Below are 17,619 nucleotides of genomic sequence, written 5' to 3'. Positions count from 1 at the left end.
GGACTGTCAACAAATGCAGTTTTTTTTTTAATGTACCATAGCTCGTGCTGACCTGGCCCTTCTGTCAAATTTTAAAAGTCAATGCAGCCCCCGAGCCAAAAAGTTTGCCCACCCCTGATCTAGGGTGTACCCAGCAGCAAAAGTCCCAGAGGGGCAAGTAGGCTCCCCACTGCCTGCTCTTCTCATCGAGAAAATTTTGTCGATGGCATCGAGAGACCAGCCAACCAATTCCATGTTTGTTTTTAGGATGAAAATACGACAAGAGGCTAGGAAAAGTCAGACAAAGAGAGCACATGGACTGAGTGGCGAGCAGGGAAGGGTGGGATGGGGGTGAGGGGACAGGAGCAGAAAGCAAAAGCGTCCGCCTTCGTCGAGAGCCAAGCAAAATCCAGGAAGAAAAAAAAAACATTGTTAATATTTACATTGAAGTGCTGCTGTACAAAAAAAAAGTTCCTCGAGAAATTCGAAGTCTTACAATATGTTTGTTTTATAAATATGAGACTTTCCTCTTTCATCGTGGCTTAACATTTAAATAATCTTTAGCTGATTTGATTATGGGCGGCACGGTGTCGAGTGGTTAGCGCATCAACCTCACAGTGCAGAGGTCTTGGGTTCAATCCCGGCTCCGGCCTTCCTGTGTGGAGTTTGCATGTTCTTCCCGTGCGTGGGTTTTCTCCGGGTACTCTGATTTCCTTCCACATTCCAAAAACATGGAAGGCAGGCTAATTGAACATTCTAAATTGTCCCTACGTGTGAGTGTGAGCGTGGATAGTTGTTCGTCTGTGTTTGGCCTGTGATTGGCTGACAACCGGTTCAGGGTGTCCCCCGCCTACTGCCCGAAGACAGCTGAGATATGCTCCAGCATGCCCCGTGACCCTTGTGAGGATAAAGCGGATCGGAAAATGGATTGGTGATTTCGTCATATACTTTGCCCCAAAAGTGTTATGATTTTTCTTTCATAAATGCAGTAATAAATCAGTGAAGTTTATCTTGCTGAGCTGGGATCTGAGCATCCCTAAACCTCTGATCCTTGAATTGCCTCCGATGTTTGGTGAGTGGTGTTAAAGCGGGCGTTAATAACACTGACGTGTTAAATTGCATGATATTTGTTGAGAGAATTTAAACTGAATCTAAGGGAAAATGTTACATTTCAAACTTTAGGTCATATTTTAAAAGAAAATAGATGTGAAAAATAGCAATTCATGAACACAATTATTCCAAACTCTTATACAACTAACCTCCAATCTATATCTGTGTATTTGTTTCACAGAAAGTGCTGGAGATCTGAACGTAGAAGCACCTTCCCTGATGGAGGAGAGAGAGCAGAAGGAGAATGGCATCATGGGTGAAGAGCAAGTCCCAGAGGAGAAGAGTGAAGCAATACTAGCAAGCACGGTTACAGAGAATTCTAACAAAGAAACTCAAGCAAATGGTGTGGACGTCCATGCAGAGGTGCAGGAGAAAGAACAGGAGAAAGGAATGGAGGAGGGAGAGATGAAGAAAGAGGTGGAGTCAGAGGTGAAGGTGGAAATGTGCCGATCTGTCCCAGACTTCCAGATGAGTTTCATCCGTGGCAGTGACCTGTTTGGCTATGTGGGCATTGAGGCAGTGTTGGACCAGATGAGATACAAGACCATGAAAGCTGGCTTTGAGTTCAACATCATGGTGGTTGGTACGTGTCAAATCTGTGCTTGATTACATGTTTGATTGTTATTATGATTAGGACCCCCGCAAATTTGTGGTTCGGCATTTGCAAATTATTTAGTCATTAATTTTATTGAAACCTGTCGCTCGCTCTTGACAACAACAACAAAAAAAGATTATATTTGCGATTTTCTATTATGTGGCAAAAAAGTCCGATTTTTTTGTCTCAAAATACTGGCTACACAGGACGGTTCAGTCAGTGGTTAGAGTGGTGAAAAGTTATTCACTGATGTTAGGACTGTGAGCGATATGGTGAAAAAGTGCATCGCAACATAAGCAATTCAGATCAGTTCATTGATACAGTTCTTATTTATTTATTTTGTTTTTGAATTAATCAGAATTTTAAAAAAGTATGACATACAGTAATCCCTCGTTTTTGCGGTTAATTGGTAACGCCCGTCCCCCCTAAAAAAAAAGTGAAACCGCAAAGGAGGATTTGACCCCTCCCCAAGGAATTTTTGTGTTCAATGTGAACCGGGATTTCACGGCTGTTCCACAGTATGTTAGCATCCTCTGTTGGTCAAGGTCTTCATTCAGATTTAGATTCAGATTCAGAAAACTTTATTTATCCCCATGAGGTAATTTGGACTTAACAGGCACGCTCTGCACAAGAAACATGAAAAACAATGACGAACATGGGATACAGTGCAAAGGGCCTGTCGGTACTCGCCGTATGTACAGTGCCCCAAGATCTTAGTTGAGAAAGTAAAACACGAGGGAAGGAGAGGGGAAAAAACCATTTGAGGATAATTTAAGTCTAGGAAAAAAAAGACCCAGCACGTCAAAAGCATATGACAGTTACAACAAGTCACAAGACATAACATGTAATGAGGGGGCGGATGGATGGGGGGCGACACGGCCCGACCGGCGAGCTGCCAGTCCATTCCAGCGCTCAGCAGATCAGTTCACATCGCGGGGAAAAACCAGGAACAATGAAGGCGATGATGACATGACAAGGGTGTGTATGCACGTGCATTGCTCCATGTACAGCACTTTGTATGCAGCGATGGCTGTTTGAAAGTGCTCTATAAATACTGTTGACTTGACTTGACTTGACTTGACTTGACTTGACGTGTGTTTGTCTGGTTGTGTGTGCGTGTCAGGCCGCAGCTGCTTCGTCAAGGTCTGCTCATGGAGACAGTCCTGGCTTATCAGTCTATGGCCGAGAAGGAGGGGGTGATGGTAGGGCACTAGCTTCCATGCGTGCGTTCATCCAGGGGAAAGGTCGAGATAGCAGATGTTTTGGGAACGACTGCCTACAATTCCAGACAGCCTTGAGTCCGTGGTCTGTGTCTCTTCAATGGCGCCGATCAGCCAAATCTGCGATTTCTTTTCCTGAGCGCAGATCCCAATTTCTCCAAGTTGTTCTCCATCTTGCAATGACGCTCCAAACTGCATCCATTCTGCGGTTGAGCTCAGTCACCGCTTGAGTCTGAGTGTTGGACATCCGCGCTGTGCCATCCAAAAAGACCGGCAGCTTCTTCACTTCCAATAAAGCTGCTCCCGTCAGTTGAATTTTTCGATAGATCAGGAAACGGCTAACACCAAACAGCAGCATACCTGCTATCAGAAGGCCGATAATGTAGATGTCTTCCACATCCTTAACGGACAGTATTGACAGGCACACCATTCTCCACTTCCTCCAGGGATCTAGAGTGTACCCGGCAGCAAATGTCCCGAGGGGCAAGTAGGCTCCCCACTGCCTGCTCTTCTCGTCGAGAAAATTTTGTCGATGGCATTGAGAGACCAGCCAACCAATTCCATGGTTTGTTTTAGGATGAAAATACGGCAGGAGGCTAGGATAGTCTAGACAAGGACAGCACTAGACTGAGTGGCGAGCAAGGGGAGTGGGGGTGAGGACAGGAGCAGAGCAAAAAAGTGTCCGCCTTCGTCAGGAGCCAAGCAGAAAAAGCATTCTAAGACTACAGGCAGTTGACAACTGGATGGGAAGAGCCGCTGTCCACCATGTCGTATGTCTGTCTGATCACTGATATTATTGCAAGCAAGAAACATCATTGGTACCAGCATGTTTAAAATATTTAAACAGTATTTTTACTTACATATTTGAGACAAAAATGACAAGAGGTCATGTATTGACTTAAATTTTTAATTGTAAAACCTAAGGTTTCTTTTTTTATCAGACAATGGTCTTTTTATAGTGAAGACAGTGAAGATGTCTGTTGTGTATGGTATATACGGTATGTATTGCTCAATGTATGTAGCGGCATGAGGGGCCTGTCCTCCAAGACAAGTTTCTCCTATGGGAGACCAAATAAAAAGTCACATCAAATCAAATCAAGATTAAAAAAAACCTTGGTTACCGAGCTGACAGTTTGCCCTGTCACTTCAGCCTAAGATGTCACTGCTTCCTCGTGACGTATCTAAAAAACAGCTGACCAGGTTGGAAACCTTCAAAATCAGGCTCCCCGACCCGACCAAGGCTGCGAACCAAGTCCCCACCTCCGTGGTAGGGCACTAGCTTCGTTGAAGCAGTTTGTCTCTGTTGATGGTGCCATCTTCGACGAGCAGGCTTACACGGTCCCACATACCCAGGACGGATTACTTCAGCAGCGGCAAAGGGGTTTGGAATGCAGCTTTATTAATAAAAAAAGTTCTTGTTTAAACAAAAAAAGTTATCGCGAACACAACACTAAGATATAATAAGCAAGACAAGGGAAATGCTGAGTGAGGCTGCCATGTGTGCAGCCAATCAGCTCACGGTATAGATCCGCTCATGTTCGCATTGGTTGATGTCGCACCGGGAAAAAAACCACAGAAGCCGCAGAATTTGAAACGCAAAGTGGTGAGGGATCACAGTATGTTATAGATAAACTACAATAAAACACAACTACTCAGAGGAAAAATACCATTCAATACCTGGTAGTCAAACACATTTTCAAGGAATGTATAATGTTTTTGTGTCCTTTGAAATGCAGTGTCATACACATTTTTTTTCACCCGTGCTCCTGGCTCAAGACGTGCCGCCATAAATGCTGATTTGCGGAAGACGCTACTCCCCATCGTTGATACTGTTACATTAACCTTCATTCGTTGTTCATACAACGTGATATCGCAGCGAACTAACACCCTCTTGGAGTGCATGCATGACAGTTGACCAGCCGTCCGTCTTCGTTCTACATTCACCTTGTAGCAGGCTCGTCATTGCCATATGACATGTTATAATTTAATAACTTATCATAATTTAATGAGCATTCTTCGTTGCTTCAGCTGCTTCTTCTTCGTGTCCTCACTCTCGGCAGACGGGTAATCAGTGACTCCACTGGACTCAAAATACGCTTTTATCCTCAAAATTCTCTCCAACGTGCTTGTAATGATGGCACAAATCTAACAACATACTAGAGCACCTGCCTATAGCACAGAGAGAGCCAGGGTCGGGATTTTCTTCCAGATTTATTTTATTTTATTACATTTTATATTGGTATTGATCGTGCATGTGTCTATCGCGATATACAGTATACAGTATTGATATTGATGTATCTACCTACCTACTACTACCTGTAGTCTTGTTAACCCGTGGTGTGATGTGACAAGCCAGAATGAGAACACGCTGAACTCCTCTGGTAGATAAGAAGGTCTTCATCTTACCATCAGCACTTCACCGTCCGTTGGGCCTTATTTTCACCTGAAGGTCTACTGCTTTTTAAATTTTCTTTATGTTGCTGAATGCATTTGAGAACATGACAATCCATTACAGGCTTTCATCGGATATGTGACTACAAACAAGTGTAATTAATAGTCATTTCATAATTAAATAAAGCTCAAATAAAACAGAGACTGGACAAAATGTGGATTTAAAGTTAAAAAATAATAATAAAATAACTAATGACAAATTATTACATTTGTGAACTCCTGTTCAGTTAATTATCCAACTGGCCTACGGCCATCTTGAGATAATATGTTACTGTCATGGAATTAATCGGCTTCAGCAAAGGAAACATCAGTTTTTCTTCAATTATAGCGCCTCTGCTAAAGCTCCTCGATCCTTACTCGTTAGTGTGCAATTAAGACAAGAAGAGGTCCTCGATAATTTGTCAGCCTTAGAACAACTTCTGGGTAGGGTCAAAGCATCGGTGAGTTAGCAGGGATGTAATTAATAAGCCTGAGATGCACCCATATGTTGTTATTATTTTAAAAATGACACTAAAATGGAAATTAGAAATGTTAAAAACAAAACAAGGAATTTATGATGTGTGGCACACACAAAATCAGACTTTTCGTGATTGTGTTTGTTTAATTAAAATATAGGTAGCAGGCAAAAGTCTTGAAATTCAGAAAAGAAAAAAACCCCACCCGTAATCTGATTTGTTTCTGCAGGTCAAAGTGGTTTGGGGAAATCGACAATGGTCAATACCCTCTTCAAGTCTAAAGTCAGCAGGAAGTCCTGCACACCAAACTATGAGGAGAAAATCTCCCAAACGGTCAAGCTGCAGTCAGTGAGCCACAGTAAGTCCGCACACCTACACACAGACATACACACACATATACTGTATCGCCGTATTAAAAAACATATACCTATTTATCTACGGATGTGGAATTAAAGTCTTTGGGACATCACCTGTAAACTTTTTCTCCAGCGCATGGCTCTTCAAGCCGGTACAAACATTGAAATACAGTATAGAGAACAGGAGCGAACTTGTCAGGAAAGCTTCAGCCTTGCAGAAATGTAACCATAACAGTAGTCTGATGAGGTCATCGACGCAATGAAAAAGCCTAGATATGGTCATGGAACTGAGGCGTGCAGAGATACTTCACATGACACCCGTTATTTTTCCTTTGTGCGCTTAAAAGCTTTAGTGAGGGGATGGAATAATCTGTCGGTCACATTTTTGTAACAAAGTCATCACTTATTTTGCACTTGATGAAAATCCTCAGAGCAGTTTTTTGAAAGAAGAGGGTGAGGAAGTGAAGCTTGCCACCACCGGACCTGACTCAAAATTGAAATCATCAGATCCTTTCAACTTGTGGATGTGGTAAAAGCGATGATGACATTTCGCACAGCTTCCGCACAATCGTTAGATCCTGGGTTTGAATCTTGACCTTCCTTTGTGGAGGTTGCATGTTCTCTGTATGCTTACATGAGTTTTCATGGAGTATTTGACTTTGCCTGTCCATCCATCTGTTTTTGGAATGTCAGAGGAAACTGGGATATCCAGAGAAAACCCACTCAGGCACAGGGAGAACGTGTAAACTCCACATAGGAAGGCAGGAGTCCGTAATCAAACTCCGGATCTATGCAGTGTCAGGCAGACATGCTAACCAGTCTTCCGCCGTGCTGCCACATTCCAAAAACACGTATCTTATGTAGACTCTAAATTGCTCACACATTTGAATTTAAGTGTCAATACAGTGATCCCTCGCTATTTCGAGGTTTGTTTACCGCGGCTTCGGTGCATCGCGGATTTTTTCAAACATATTCATAAAAAAGAAAAACGTTTTTTTTTAAGTCAGCAAAAAGTCTTTAATCTTTAATCAGTGTCTAAGTGTTGTTTACAATGCTGCTAGTGTGTGCGTGGGTGTGTGTGTGTGTGGCTGAGAGAGAGAGAGAGAGGAGGTTTATAAGAACGAAAGCAGGTCTCTTCTATCCTTAATTGACTAATCATAAACACGTCTGCTGCACCCCTGTGGGATCGCTGGCTGGCTGGTGTGTGTGTGTGTGTGTGTGTGTGTGTGTGTGTGTGTGTGTCTGTGTGTGTGTGTGTGTGTGTGTGTGTGTGTGTGTGTGTGTGTGTGTGTGTGTGTGTGTGTGTTAGTGCGCTCTGCTCAAGCGCAAAGGCCCAAGTGGGGAAATTTAAAAAAAAAATGTATATGATAATTGGTCGCTACTTCGCGGATTTTCGTTTATCGCGGGTGGTTTTGGTCCCCATTAACCGCGATAAACGAGGGATTACTGTATATATATTTTTTTGTCTACAATATATTTGTGTCCTGCAGGTGACCAGACCAAGAGATACTCCATGTCTCACACAAATGGATAATCAATGACATTTCTGCAAAACTGATTTTTAATCAGAGATTGTGGGTTCGATCCTGGCTCCGGCCTTCCTGTGTGGAGTTTGCATGTTCTCCCTGGGCCTGTGTGGGTTTTCTCTGGGTACTCCAGTTTCCTCCCACATTCCAAAAACATGCATGGCAGGCTGATTGAACACTCTAAATCAGGGGTGGGCAATTATTTTCCCGGGGGGGCCAAATGAGAAGCAGAAAATATTGTGGAGGGCCGGGCCAAAAGTTAGAAATAGAAATAGAAAATAAAGAAGCTAGCACAATGTGTTTGTATGCCAGTAATAATGTAACATTCTCCTCCACCATCACATTCAGCACTGGTTCTCCTCAAGGATGTATACTGAGCCCCCTGTTGTTCACGCTCTACACATTTGACTGCTCTCCGACTCTTATTAGCGGTCCAGTTTGCGGAAAGTTTTTAACATGATAACAATCAAACCATTCTAGGAAATGTTCATTTACTCGAGCCACAAGCAATTCATTCTGAGCATGTAAATTGCCAGAATCGGACTGAGTAAGAATCGCTTCCTTGTTTTTCAAAGTCTCGTAGATTTGAGTCTTTCCGACTCCAGGCGTCTCCTGAATGTTTCGTACTTTGTTACCCGCTTCGTTTAATCAGATACATAACACTTTCTCTTCCATATTCATTACTCTCTCCCTCTTTCTTCGTCTTCCCCTCCCTCCCTGTGCTCTGCAACTTGAAGTAACTGCGCCACCTGGTGTTGAAATACCTGTCATTACAAGTCCAAACGAAATGAATGCAATCAAACCTTAATTGTGCACCAATCTTTGGCGGGCTGGATTAAAAAGACCAATGTGCCGGATCCGGCCCGCGGGCCGTAGTTTGCCCACACAATTTAGAGTCTAAATTGTCCCATGGTGTGAGTGTGAGCACGTATGGTTGTTCGTCTCTGTGCCCCTTGCGATTGGCTGGCAACCGGTTCAGGGTGTCCCCCGTCTACTGCCCAAAGATAGCTCGGATAGGCTCCAGACCCCCCGCGACCCTTGTGAGGAGAAGCTCAAAGCATTAAAATTTTGTGAACAACAATGTTCCACTCAACTCAACAACTCACAACTGGCTCTTCGATCTTTCACATGTTATCCTGTAGCAATCCCTGCCAATGCTGCTTGCAGTCAGTATCCCAGTAAACATGTTTGAAAATGATGTATCACTTTTTATTGTTGTCCATTCCCAATTAATGAGATTCTATACAGCTTCAGGCACAAAATCAGAGACACTTAGAAATTAACCACCTCCAGCTTGCTGCTCTTGACTGTGTAAATTATGGTGGTGGAAACTTCCCTCAAGTTTCATATCTAGAATTACACAATATAACCGTTCCCAAAATTCATTGCAGTTTGAGGCCAGCACCGATAAATCCGGAAGATTTTTTTCGGAAGTGAAACAACAGTTGCACTGTTGTGCAATCGTGTCCCTCCAGCAACTGTGGAGTCCATTAGAAACGTAGTTTACTTCAGAGTGTGTGGAGATGGATGGGAAATGACAGATCATTAGATCACCTCATGCCAATTCTGTGGATCTATTGATGTCATTTGCTCCTGCTTCATGGCTGCTCACTTGTCCCTGTGATGACAGTCAATCACAGGCAAACACAGTTTAGTTGTTGCTCTCTTATTGGAGGTGTTACGACCTGTGAAGCCACTTTCTGTACTGTGCTTTTGACTTACAGACTAGTCGAGACAGTGCATGTGGTGCTTTATTGCAGGTTAGTGAAAATCTGAGTGATTCGGGTACCAGATGTTTGCTCCCCTGCTTCCGCTGAAAGGAGATTCCTCAGTGCTTACTCAACATTGTCAATGGACTTAAATGATAGCCTTTGCTCCTCTGCCCAACATCGGTCCAACATAGATAAGTGGCCACACATGTGAGCACACGTGACACTGACTCAAAAATTGTATTTTCCCCATTGCGGGACAAATAAAGGATATCTTAAAAAGAAAAAAAAGGTGAGTCTTGGATGCAATGGTGTACAAACAAAAGTTTTTTTTTCTTCATCATAAGTGACCATGCATTCATGAGTTGTATTATAAAGTCCCTGTATTTTGCATTCCTCTCTAGTGATTGAAGAGAAGGGAGTGAAGATGAAGCTGACAGTGATTGACACTCCAGGGTTTGGAGACCAGATCAACAATGAGAACTGGTAGGCAGCACATAAGCTAAGACCACAAAGAACACACACAAACACACTTCATAGAGAGAGTGTATTTACAAATAAGATTTGGTTTCATTTACTAAAATACTTGTATTTAATGACACATCAGACAGATCATGTCAAGTTGAGACATTTTGTGCATTTTTTTTCCTTTTAAGAAAACACAGTATTCTGATTAATATTGTGTTTTTGGAATATGAACTAAGTAGAAAAATCCACCCAATCGTATCCCTCTCAGGAGAGGAGGCCATAATGCCACTTGCTGTTAAACGACACCACAATGCCTAAGACAGGGGTGCCCATTACATCGATCGCGATCAACCAGTAGCTTGCGGACTGGTCCCAAGTCGATGTGTGTCTCTGTGCATGTTAGTAATATACTTTTTGTGTTAATGCACACTGCACCCTAATCATCCAAGCAGTCTCACTTTCACATAAAATATTTAAAAAACAAAATATTATACTGCCCAAAGACAGCTGGGATAGGCTCCAGCACCCCCCGCGACCCTCGTAAGGATAAAGCGGTTTGGAAAATGAATATTATAAAAAACAAAATAAAATAAAGCAGGTCACCTTTAATGTACGGTGGTGCGTGACCCTGCGTCACCGGAAGTTGTTTGTGCTCAGCAGTCTGCAATTGCAACTTGCGATCAGAGCTCTTGCGATGTAGCCTTTATTATTATTATCAGGCAAAGTGCGTTTCCTGTACAATTCACAGATGGCACTCGCTAAGAATGGCAATCTGGACGATCGCGTGAGGTTGGTTGATCGAAAAGTAGATCTTCGGTCAAAAAGGTTTGGGCAGCCCTGGTCGAAGGGCTCTCAGCTCATGAAAGTTAGCTGGCCGAAACCAGAAAACAGCTGAGCCGTGACGGTTGTTACCTGAGCCCTTGGGCACTGTGATGTCATTTTCAGTCGACAGCCAGTAGCAAAACGGCAGCACTCTGAAATGGATAAAAATGGGTGGATTTTGCTCCTTAAAATGTAATATTAATTAGAATGCTGTGTTTAGACTAGTGGGGCATATATTCTTGGAAAGAACATTTTTGAGTTGACTTCCCCTTTCAATGAATTCTGTGTTTCAATTATATTTCTTCCCGACTCTCTCTCTCCTCAAGTTGGGAGCCCATCGTCAAGTACATCAATGAGCAATATGAGAAATATCTGCGAGAAGAGCTGCATGTCAACCGTAAGAGAAGAATACCTGATACTAGAGTCCATTGCTGCATTTACTTCCTGGCTGCAACAGGACACAGGTAAAAACTCTTCACTCAACACAACTCATGCAACAAAAAAAAATAATAATAAACATAAAAAGGCCTGATAACATTGTAGTTTTTGTACACTGTAATGAAGTATAACCACAAAGTACTTCCAGAAAATGTGACTTGAATGTTTTTTTGAATCCTTTACAATTTTTGGCCCTGAAAAATGAGAAATGCTACTTACCTATGAGGGTGTGATATGCGGCACAACATACTCCTTGTATAGAATTGTGTTCTGTTGCACATTAATGCTTAAGATGTACAACAAAGTTCCACCAAAGTTAAATTTGAATGATTGGGTGTGATTTGGAAGGACGTCTGTCAATATTGCAGAGTTAACGTGCACATTAATTGCATACATTAACTGCTACAAACATGCAAGTGAGAGCTTTAAAAAAACGCTAAATAGTCAAAGGAACTTCCTGGAGAGCAGAAATGAGAGAACAATATCAGCTTTATGTGATTTTCTTACCAGTACAATCTAATCACCTGAGCCTCTCATGCCTTCTGTAATGATGTTAAATAATAAATAATTTGTGCTGCCACTTTATTTCACTCTCCCAATCAAAGCAATCGGGCTTTTGAGGGTGAGGACCAAAAACCTACTTGTCACATTATCTGAGCTCAAAGATGATGAATAATGTTAGGAGATAGTGCCTTCCACTGAGAAGAGGCTTCTGTCAGATCACAAAAAAAAACCTCCAACCTGTTCTTGTTTCCCTCACTCACCAACTATAATATAGTACAACAGTCTACTGTGTAGAAATGTCCGTAAAAGGGGCAAAACAACACATTAAAATTAGAGCTGTCAGTTTAGCGCGTTTTTATTGGCATTAATTTAAATGAATTTTAACAGGATTAAATTTTTTCTCGCGATATTAACGCGGCACACGTCACAGCGGCTGTTACGTTGCTCTATAAATAAACCAGAAACAAAACAACAAGCGCGCTGCACAGGTCCACGCACGCGCGAGACACCAAAGACGGATATTTAAAGAGTTTATGAATGGATAGTTTACTTTTAAAAAGTTGCCAGATTGTTCCACTGACAAGACCAAAGTTACCTGTAAATTTTGCAGTCGTAAACTGAGCTATCATCACAGCACGTCGAGTCTGAAATACCACTTAATGGCCAAGCACACAGCTGACGTGAGTACTCCGCCCCCTCGTCTCAGACAGACAGCTATGGATCATTTCAAAGCGAAGAAAATGGATGACACGACGAAGAACAAATTTGCTGAAGCCATAGCTAAATGTATGGCTACTGTATGCAAGCCTGTCAACATTGTCCACAGCTCGACTCAAGCTGAAATCATTCGCATTGCATCTAACGACTCCACTACGGATTGCCAACGAGAGCCCCCATTACAAGCTGTGTACAGAGATTGTACGCAGCGGAGAAGACACTGTTTCGGGAGAGAAATAAGCAACTAGGTTGATGAGCCACTGGTGAATAAAGAGCAGGCATTCTGTTGAGTTCGATGTATGCCACTGACGTGATTGTTACTTGTTTGGAACTATTTTGTGTGGAAGGTTACAGTGTTCCGTGTCCATATAAATAAAGCGGGTGGAGCTTCTCTGTGTTCGTCTGACAGTGACGGTGCGCTGAGGCACGTCGAGAGTTCAGCCGTGCAGTGGTAGTGACCTAGCGAACACTGAAAATAAAATGTCTCCAGTGTTGTCATCGAACCAAGTGTAGTCATCCAAAATGATGTCGACACAAAACCGTAGAGAGACTTCCGCGCAAGAAGGACCAACAGAATCAACATAGCCTGACTGCTGTGTTCAAAGCAAACTTGAGAAAAACGAAGTATGCAACCATGGCTTAAATCCACAAAATATTTTTTTCACTGTTGTTGATGGACAGTAATATTGTGTGAGAGATTGTGTGAATAACTGCTCAAAGTGAAAAATGTTCATGTAAAATTGCAACTTGAAATTGTTATTTCAGTAAATATTTGCATTTTGCACATAGAAAACTGATTCATGATTCCATGTTGATGAGAACATTAAAATGGGGGAAAAATAGGACAAAAAAATATGAAAGGAAATTCAGAAATGATGAAAAATGCGTGCGCAATCACGATTAATTTTTAGTGAATTTGAGTTAATTATGACAGTTGCATTTTTAATTAGATTAAATATTTTAATCATTTGACAGCTCTAATTAAAATATATCATAGCATTGTTTGCTGACCAAGGCCGGTAGTCGAGTGGTTAGCACGTCAACTTCACAGTGCAGAGGTACCCGGTTCAATTCCAGCTCCGGCCTTCCTGTGTGGAGTTTGCATGTTCTCCCCGAGCCTGCGTGGGTTTTCTCTGGGTCCTCCGGTTTCCCTCCACATTCCAAAAACATGCATGGCAGGCTGATTGAACACTCCAAATTGTCCCTCGGTGTGAGTGCGAGCGCGAATGGCTGTTCATTTCTGTGTGACCTGCGATTGGCTGGCTACTGGTTCAGGGTGTCCCCCGCCTACTGCCCGAAGACAGCTGGGAGAGGCTCCAGCACCCCCTGCGACCCTTGTGAGGATAAAGCGGATTGGAAAATGGATGGATGGATGCCACCCCCCTGCTCAAATTATGGAGCATCACAATATCACTTATGCAGATACGACACAACTTTACATTTGTCCTTACATGACTATAGATTCTATAGTCACATAAGGACACTCTATCTATCGTATAGATAGAGTTTCTTACTTTACTTAAAAGACAGAAGTGGGTTTTTTGGCCCCATAAATGAAAGGGCTAAGATCAGCACTCACCTTAACTCTATGGCATTGAAAGTTACAAATCAAGCCAGAATTTTTGCTGTAATCATTTACTTCGACCTGAATTTTAACAACCACTTAAATACTACAGTAATCCCTCATTTTTTGCGATTTGCCCCCGACCCCCAGGAATTTTCGTGTATGTGGGTACCAGCATGTTTAAAATATGTAAGCAGTATTTATACTTTACAATGTAAATATTCCAAAACATATTTGAGATAAAGTCTACAACAGTACACATATTTACTTAAATCTTTAATTGTAAAACCTTATACAGTAATTAATATTCATCATGCCTTCTCACTTGACTGGTACAGGCTTTAGGTTCACTCTGAGACTCTTTTGCTTGGAGGTTTTTAAATTGGAGAAAAACATGGTGATGGTTAGCACTATGACGTTTATTTTGGCTTCTTATTAGTTGAAATAGGTCTCCGGTTTCATATTTAATCAGACCATGGTCTTTTTTTTCCGAAGATAAAACCTTCTACCGAGCTGACAGTTTTGGCTGTCACTTCAGCCTTCATCTGAGCTGTCACTGCTTCCTTATGATGTATCTAAAAAACAGCTGACCGGGTCGGGAAACCTTCAAATTAAGATTCCCCGACCCGGTCAAGCCTGTGAATCAGCCCCCTGAAACCGCCGTTGATGTGTCCATGTCCCTGATGTTGGTGCCATCTTTGTGGAAGGACAAGTATGCTCCTACACACCCGGGACGCATTGATTCTGCGGCAACAAGGGGTTGGAGCGCATCTTAACTAATCAAAAAAAGCTAGCGCTGAAACATAAAATGTTATCGTGAACACAACACTAAGATACAGTATGCGAGACAGTCAACAGCGTGACAAGAATCAAGGGAAGGTGATGGGTGAGGCTGTGATAATGCACAGCCAATCAGGCCCCGCAGAATAAATCCACTTGTGCTTTCATTGGTCGATGTCGTGCCGGGAACCATTCATGCGCTTTGAATGAGTGCCCGTGGCATGTACAGTACAGTCCAGGTATGTACGAAGCTTCTGAGTCGTTCGGCAGGGAAACCTTCCTTCTCGCGCATCAACATGAAATAGTGAATATTTCCACAATATTGCTGCTGATATGGCTGTATTTTTTTCATTTTTAGATTAACTTTTATTTATTTTTTCATATAAATACAATATTTTGGAAAACCATGTGAAGCACTGAAGCCACAGAACACGAAGTGCGAAGTGGCGAAGGATTACTGTATTACTCGATCTGCCTCTTACCTAAAAACAGTTTTTTTTTGTTGGGTTTTTTTTTGTTTTGTCAAGACGTGTCCATGTTTTTATTTTCAGTAGGCTAGATTACTGTAATGATGTCTCAACAGGTCATCATAAAAAAGTCAATCAGACAACTTGGCACTGATAGAAAAAGGTTCCACCAGGGTCCTTACAAACACTAGGCAACTGGACCACATGACACCTGTCCTCAAATCACTACACTGTCTACCTGTGAGTCAAAGAATAGGTTTTAAAAACTGGCACTTAGTCTATCAGTCTTTAAGTGGTGTAGCAACAAAATACATGCAAGATATTTCCGTACCCTATAAAGCATCCAGAGCCCCTTAGGTCATCTGGGACAGGTCGATCATATGTTCCCACAACAAGAACCAAACAAAGTGAAGCAGCATTTAGTTATTATGTGCCTCACATGTGGAACAAACTCCCCAAATTCTTGAAGTATACTCAAACTGTGAGTTCATTTCAATAAGTGTAGAAAACATTACACTGGTCTGCATCTAAATATACATTTACGTAAATATAAACAAAGTTGCCAGCAACATTTTCTAGGGCCATTTCAGATGTGGATTCCAAATGTCTCATTATTTTTTCTCGACATGAACAAGTTATTATTCATTTATTTATTTTTTGTAATTTGACATTATTTGAAAAAGTGCAAGATCGCCCTTTTTTTTAAATGAAAATCTGATTTTTTTGTCCAGTTGTAAGGCACAAAATAAAACTGTAATGAAAAATCCCAAACTATTATGACCAACTATTTTATTTTGATGAAACTTGTATAGTCCCAAAATACTTGGTTTACCTAATCAGTAATGCATAGATCCAACAATAAATGTCCAAGTTTCTCTTGGCTTTTTATGCTCGTCTTTTTCTAAATTGACCAGCGATGTACTGTGTGTCAAGGTTACGTCCCATCGATGTGGAGTTCATGAAGAGGTTGGGAAAGATAGTAAGCATTGTGCCTGTGATTGCCAAAGCAGACACACTTACCATTGAGGAACGACAGGGGTTCAAGGAGAGGGTGAGGACGCATATGCCAATACTCCTTGAAGTACACATCCATCTATTCGATCCTCAAGTTGACCTGTGTTTTACCTTTGACTCATTAACAGATAAGGCAAGACTTGGCAGGCCACGGGATTCGTGTCTATCCCCAGAAAGAGTACGATGAGGATCCAGAGGAGCGCTTCCTCAATGACAGGATCAGGGTAGGAACCTAGTCCCCTGTTCTTCCTTGGCCACAAGAAAGCAGGAAATGTATTGGCAGTGCATTCTTTGTACAGTGACTCTTCCAAGGGTTCAGATCAGGAAAAACATCACCTGCTGTTAAAGTTTTTAAACCACCCATTCAAAAGAAATGACCTTCCTTTTCGTTCATCATTAAATGAAACACATTTTGAGTGTTTGAGCTCATATTGCCATCTGAAATGGTAAACTGTAAATGTAAATTGGGTTTAGTCAACCCCGCCCCAATAGACATGTTGACTGTATTTATTGAGACTTCAATGCTTTCAACAATATAATACAATGAATAAATTAACCAGAGCCCCAAAACATGACTTGAATCAGCGTCCTGAAAATCATCTCGGCATCATGATATGACTATTACTTGTTCTCAAATGAGGGTGAGTGAGATGTATCTGTATTTTTGTATCCAGGAAAGTATTCCCTTTGCGGTGGTGGGGACTGACAAGGAACACCAGGTGAACGGAAATAAGGTGTTGGGCCGTAAAACCAAGTGGGGAATTATTGAAGGTGAGGAGAGGAAAAATTGTACCACCACATCATTCCTGACACGAGCCGACAAACACATTTTATGTATAATTCAATGGAAAGGGAAACTCATGATTTTCTAAAGAACCTTTTCATTGCATAACAATACTCATATTAGTTCAGAAGCAATGTCACATCTTGACACAAACAGTCAAAAAACAAAACAGCAATGTAGCCTTTATCGTCAATGGAGTGATGTATTGAAGGTATGTTATTATCAATGGGTCCTACAGTTTTGCTTATAAACAACAATTTAGTCTCAGTTATCAAAAGCAGGGTATTTTGGGGAACATCATAATTCACACCCCTTGCTAAAACTTGATCTTCCTATTTTAGGGATGAGCATTTGTTTTTCCACAATGGCTAAAATTCCAATCAAAAGTTTTTTTTGTTTTGTTTTGTTTTTGTTTTTTGTTTTGGGGGGGGATTTTTAGCTTGATTCTAGATGACAGAATATACTAAGAGAGGTGTGGTATCTATATTTCAACAATTTTAACAATGTTGTTTTACAATTAAACATATATTGCTTTGTATCAAGAAAGCTACAGCAAGTCAGAAAGACATTCAGAAAGGCAATCAAGCCTATTGCCCAACTGAACTATCCATCCATCCATTTTCCGAACCGCTTGATCCTCACTAGGGTCGCGGGGGGTGC

The 17,619-nt window shown here is 41.7% G+C and overlaps 1 protein-coding gene across 4 annotated transcripts in view; it reads left to right on the top strand.

Moving 5' to 3' along the window:
- septin12 (septin 12) overlaps positions 1–17,619 on the top strand; it is a 120,175-nt gene that overhangs the window by 90,264 nt on the left and 12,292 nt on the right. For all 4 annotated transcript variants that reach the window (XM_086132353.1, XM_086132354.1, XM_086132356.1 and 1 more), the window contains 7 exons: positions 1,271–1,672; positions 6,040–6,168; positions 9,806–9,887; positions 11,018–11,155; positions 16,095–16,212; positions 16,304–16,399; positions 16,850–16,946. In XM_086132353.1, coding sequence (XP_085988479.1) covers positions 1,271–1,672; positions 6,040–6,168; positions 9,806–9,887; positions 11,018–11,155; positions 16,095–16,212; positions 16,304–16,399; positions 16,850–16,946 — 1,062 coding nt within the window. The remainder of the gene's footprint in view (positions 1–1,270; positions 1,673–6,039; positions 6,169–9,805; positions 9,888–11,017; positions 11,156–16,094; positions 16,213–16,303; positions 16,400–16,849; positions 16,947–17,619) is intronic.

The sequence above is a fragment of the Hippocampus guttulatus genome, chromosome 16 (assembly GCF_054856545.1).
Source record: "Hippocampus guttulatus isolate MCC_2025c chromosome 16, RoL_Hgut_1.0, whole genome shotgun sequence".
NCBI classification, from domain to species: Eukaryota; Metazoa; Chordata; class Actinopteri; order Syngnathiformes; family Syngnathidae; genus Hippocampus; species Hippocampus guttulatus.
This window is presented reverse-complemented; position numbering and strand designations above follow the sequence as displayed.